Source organism: Sinocyclocheilus rhinocerous, unplaced genomic scaffold (genome assembly GCF_001515625.1).
Source record: "Sinocyclocheilus rhinocerous isolate Xijiao unplaced genomic scaffold, SAMN03320098_v1.1 scaffold616, whole genome shotgun sequence".
NCBI classification, from domain to species: domain Eukaryota; kingdom Metazoa; phylum Chordata; class Actinopteri; order Cypriniformes; family Cyprinidae; genus Sinocyclocheilus; species Sinocyclocheilus rhinocerous.
In genome coordinates, this window is record NW_015631496.1 from 1,153,075 (window position 1) to 1,158,893 (window position 5,819).

Here is a 5,819-nt window from a genome sequence, read left to right on the forward strand (position 1 = left end):
ATTCTCCGCTCAGTGCAGCGTTCACGGGCCGGAGCACAAAGAGAGTCATCCAGCACCTCTCTCTTTCTCTGCCACATAATCCCAGCATGAATGCCCGAGGAAGCAAAGCTAAAACCTTAATCCCTCTCACTGGGGACACCAGTGTACTACGAGCTCTACTTAACAGGCCGGAAAATGATCAGTTTGTAATGAGTTTTTAGATATTCACCACTAACTGTCTGACTTGGCTGTTGGTGGCAATTTCAGTGGATAAAGCTGGATTGTGAGGAAATTCTGAAATTGTTTTTAATTTTAACCTGAAGTAAAAAGAAAAAAAATACAAGTAACATTTCTGTATTGTGCACCAAACAGGAATGCAGTATATATTAGTGCTAAATCAGTGATTATTATTTTTATAATTTTTTTTAGATCGGTTGATATTGGATATACACTACCATTCGAAAGTTTGAGGTCAGCAGGATAATTTAAAAAGAAATGAATACTTTTATTTAGCAAGGATGCATTAAAAAATTAATCAGGATCCATGAAAATATTATGCTACACTGTTTGCTGAAAATTCAGCTTTGTCATCACAGGAATAAATTAGATTTTAAAGGGGTCATATGATGTTGCTAAAAAGAACATTATTTTGGTGTAATGGCAGTTATTTAAAATAATTTAAAATAATACTATTTCACAATAATACTGTTTTTCTGTATTTTTGATCAAATAAAGATGCTGGTGAGCATTCTTTCAAAAACATAAAAAAAAAAAAAAAACTTTGAACTGGCAGTGTATATCAGTTGATATTAGATATTTAATTGACCCATTTCTGTCTCATTTATATTTAGATTACATTTGCAATATCTGTCACTCGCTTAAATGTAATCTTTAAAATTTAATAACACTTTCTAGCAGATCTCAAATACATTTGCCTTTCATATTTTCGTTCACAATGTTGCAAGTAGTAAGTGAAAACAGTCTGTTCAGAATCTGCTCAGCACTCCGCTTGGTTAATTAAATTTTATAATATTATATTATATAAAATTTGTGATCGCATTGTGTTGAATTACATTTAAATCTATTGAGTACATTGACCTGAAAGATCATTCCTCATATGCACCGTGAGCTCCAATCCAAAGGAACTTCATGTGATTATGATTTGCCAACTTGTTTCCCAAACCAGTCAGTCTTTCTCACTTCACTGGTCACGCTCTTCCTCAACGTCACACAGTCTCCCTTTCAGTACCAAGTGTCGTTCTTATCACAGTTGTCTGTCGCTTGTCTGTGTCTAGACTGATATAATCTTGAGTCTGTTGTATTTATCTTCAGTTGTTGAAGGCACTTCAGAAGTGTAAGATTGCACTTTCTGGCTGAGAAATTGGAGACCAGCAAACTAGATTTTTTCCGTCTTGGTGTATGTATTAAGCTGAGGTGTGTTTGGTGCTCCATATTTTAAACCAGCTGCTCGTCTCTCACTAATGACCCTTCCCTCTCCTCCGCCCTCCCCTCCCTTCACCCTGCCTGGCCTGCGTGCAGTGCTGGAACTTAGTTGCTGTTTCGTCTACAGGCCCATATGCTACATGGGTTACTCCCTCCAGAACCGTAACTTGGATATGATTAACCTGTAATATTCTTTTAAAACCCGCTTTGGCTTCGGTATATTCTCATTAGAAGTAATTTCTTCGAAAACAACAGTGGTTATAGAGGACATAAGCCCAAATTCTGATCAAAGGTCAAAACCCCACTGTCACTCTTACATTCTTAAAACTAAAGGTTCTTTATTGACATTATTTGACTTTATTGACTTTATTTTTCTGCTGAAGCTCAGACAGAGAGGCTAGAGGAGAACGGAAGAAGGACAGAGGAAGAGCCAGACTAACTCTATCAAACTGGGTCCCACTCAGAACACAGGAGGCCTAGTGCGGCCCACTTTCTAAATTTAGAGGCCCTGGTTTTCCTGAAGCATCATGGGAAAATGGGTCTCCATCAGAGCATCTGGACAGTTTGAGTCCACACTGATTGCCGAAGCTGGCTAATTGCGCTTCGCAAAGCGCGAGAACGAGGATCAGCTGACTCAGGAGTTGTCACGGCCACATGCCCCTTGTTTGAAACACCTGAGCCTACTGTGCGCCGTGGGTTATTCCCTAGAGCCGTATTACCAGTTTAAGGACAACTGTTGCAGACTAAAATTGAGTATAATCCTAGGCTCCAAAACAAGTGTTAAAATAAAACCGTAAACACCGGATGATTCAGTGAAATCTAGATGCAAATGAAGTGAAGATTTCCTGTTCCTTTCATTTCCAGCCTGGATAATTTGCACTAAAACATCAACAGTTTTACAGAAGTCTTACAAAATTAACTCTGCACCTCGTAGCTTCACGTGCTCTGCTTTGGAGATGTTTGCACAAGTCACTGCATGCTATTAAAAACCGGTGTGTGACCATGTCTGGATGTGTATGCAGGCAAGCGAGTTTAAGCTGCTAACCGTTTCCCTCTCTATCTGTGCTTCTCAGTCCACAGTGCCACCGCCCACTTTCTCCATGCCAGTCACAGTGCCGGTGTCCAGTCAGAGCCCTCTGCCATTCAGCAATCCCAGCAGCCTCGTCACCACTTCCTTCGTCACCTCCACTCTCACAGACCCGCGCCTGCTGTCACCACAGCAACCGCAGCTGCAGAGGAACACGGTGTCTCCAGGCCTGCCACAGAGACCTGCCAGCGCAGGTAAAATCCTGAGCAGATCAACGGTGCTGGGTACCAGTAAGCAAAGCAGGAAGGAGGAAATAGTAACTTATGTTGTGTACATGAGCTTATAATGTTGCCCTGTGGGTGTCAGATTACCCGGAGCAGCTGTTTCAGTGACCTACCACTGATTTATGCATAAAAATGACTGTCAAACCGTCATCTTCTCTGCTTATGGAGTGGTTGCATAGTGTACTGATCTTTTTTATTATGATTATTTCTAGCTGATTTTACAAATTTGATATAAGCTAATATTGGATTTATAATTGTGCTGCTAATTTTCTCTATTTTTACATCATCTAAAGATCATTTAAGTTAATCTTTAAAAACTAATCATTGAATAACATGGTTAAATGTAATCTAAAAACACATATTTAATCATACTGTACATTATAAATTTGTGATGCCTAAATCCACTTGTAATGTTTAAAAACTGACTTTAGTGTTTTTTATTAGATAAAATAGTATAGAATTCTATTTGTTAACATTAGTAATCAGTTAATATGAACTAACACTGAAAAATACTTTGTGTTAATTTAATAGTTTATTATTAAAATCAACAATTTTATCTTTTAATATTATTTAATGGACCAATGGCAATGAACATCTTTAACATTAAAAAGATTTTTGAAATACTGTAATGTAACATGTTGATCATTGAGGGTTGATGCATTAACCAATGTTAACTAATGGAGGCGTATTGTAAAATGTTAACACAGAATTTTAGTAAAGGCCATTTATCAGTTATCTGAACATGAAAATAATTATCACCTTTGTTTTAACTAAAATTTTAATGCATCCCTACGGCATGTAGTCTTTCTTCAGCTCATTCTGTTAAGTTTTCATTTCAGTAATTCAGGATCAGCTGAGTTGAGAATTGTAAACAAGGTTCAATGGATCTCTTTGTGATTTGATCTCTCAAAGCTCCTTTGGAGGTGGTCAGGGACACATATCGCATTTGTTGTGTAAACGCTAATGTGTCCTGATGCATCCTTGAAAACTTGAAGGACTACCGACTCGCGTTGCATGAAATCTCTGCTAGGAAAAGCTTTGAACATAAACAAGTGCTTGATCGAATCATTTTAGAATGGAACAGAAGCTTTATTGGCACAAGGCAGGGATGGTGGATAATGTTGTAGGCGATTTAATTCGGTGAAACATTTCTTATGAATAAAAGTAAAAAAAAAAAATGTGTGGAAACGTGATACATTTTTTAGGAGTCTTTAATGAATAGGGAATTCAAAAGAACGACATTTACATGAAATAGAAATCTTTTTTTAACAATGTAAAGGGCTTTACTGTCCTTATGATAGGTGTTAATTTAAAATAAACTATTAATTAAAAAAAATCTTACTGACCCCAAACTTTTGAACGGTAGCATACAATATATATAATACAATATACGGTACAAAAACAATGTACACGATGCATTTAAAATATGATACATAAAAATGCACAATGCTTCACTGAACGTACACTTCAGTATGACACATTCATAAATCAATATAGTCATGAAATAAGACACCCTCCCTTAAAATTCTGGACCCCTCCCCCAAAAGACACATGTTCAGACAGGTGTAAACAGCAGTCTGTCTTGGCTGATCTTTTGTGATCAAATTCAGCTGAGACTAATGTTATTTCCTTATATTTGGTCCAAAAACTTCATGTTTAGTTCCAGATTTGTTTGACTTTAGAGATTTAGAGTCTGTAGTCTAGACTCTAAATTTTAGCCTTTTAGCTATTCTGTCCTTTTTCCAGGTGCTCTTTTGGGAGGTGACCTCAACAATTCAAACGGAGCGTGCCCAAGCCCTGTGGGTAAGTCTTTCCTCCTACCAGCCAGAAGGCCCCGATAATACCTCTTCATTTTCACCTGAATAATGCATCAGTCTGAGTCAAACTGCTTAAAATCGAAGGGCACGCTCAAGACCTGCAGAGTGGAGTGAGAGTTTTCAATCTCATCCGATAAGATCTGATCTGACCTGACTGTGATTATGAGAATGACAGCAGCTCTATGAAGGTTGTCCGGACACAAAAATCTGAATGCGAGTGATCAGGCTATCGGACATCCAGTGTATGCTCTCATACCTGTTTGCTCGTGACAGCTGAAGCTCACACTGTGTTCTTCAAGCATGCCTGTAAACACCCTCATGGGACCATGAGGCACGAGTGACATAAATGCTATGGGTCAACACCACACACAGAAAAAAACTGAAAAAAGCAAACAATAATGTTTTCTTACATTATTGTTTGCTTTTTTCTGTTTTCCTGTCTGTTTCTGTGCCCTTGCATAATTGTCTTCCCATCCTCTTCCCCTCACAGCTGTTCTTCATATCTCACTCATGACATTCTGAATACCCAGCTTAAACCAGCACGCTCCGTCCTTCCCCTCCCCCTCTGTCACTCTCCCTTCTCTCCTCCCAGCCAATCTTGACAGTCCCTGACAGCTGTAGGTTCTCCTGCCTCTGAACTTCAAAGAGCTCATGAGTCTCATGGACATTTTAAGTGGGCATTTATAATATGAACATTTAATTAGTGAAGATGCTGAAGGCCCTTGTGAAACACCTCCCATTTCTTGGGATTGTGTGTGTATTCTTTGGCACATTCCATGAATATGCCTTATTTTGGTGTTCTTTGCCATTTTGTCATTTTTTTTAAAAGGTTAGAGTACAATTTCCTTTTTTTATTTTTGTTTTTTTGTTATGTGAAGTATTATATGTAAACCTAAATTTAACCAAGAATTAAATGATACATTTTTTTTGTCAGTAATTTTTGTCCAAAAATAGTCTGCCCCTTTATAGTGCTGGGCAATGATTAATCGCGATTAATCGCAATCCAAATTAAAAGTTTTTGTGTATATAAAAATGTGCACATAATGTGTGTACGGTGTATATTTATTATGTATATATAAAGACACACACATACAGTATATATAGACTTGTGCCAGTATTCGGTAATGCGATATATCACGGTAATGAATATGCACGATATTGTTATCGTGGGCACTTCTAAATACCGTGAATAATTATATATTACAAATTATTCCGAATTTTGAATGCATTTTAAGAATGCTTTTCCCATCAACTGGTCAAAATGCACAA

General features: G+C 37.6%; 1 protein-coding gene across 5 annotated transcripts in view; it reads left to right on the forward strand.

The window, feature by feature from the left end:
- The window catches only part of LOC107741762 (myocyte-specific enhancer factor 2D homolog), a 75,410-nt gene that overhangs the window by 46,818 nt on the left and 22,773 nt on the right, over positions 1 to 5,819 (forward strand). For all 5 annotated transcript variants that reach the window (XM_016554538.1, XM_016554539.1, XM_016554542.1 and 2 more), the window contains exons 5-6: positions 2,496 to 2,703; positions 4,480 to 4,536. In XM_016554538.1, the coding sequence (XP_016410024.1) occupies positions 2,496 to 2,703; positions 4,480 to 4,536 (265 nt within the window). The remainder of the gene's footprint in view (positions 1 to 2,495; positions 2,704 to 4,479; positions 4,537 to 5,819) is intronic.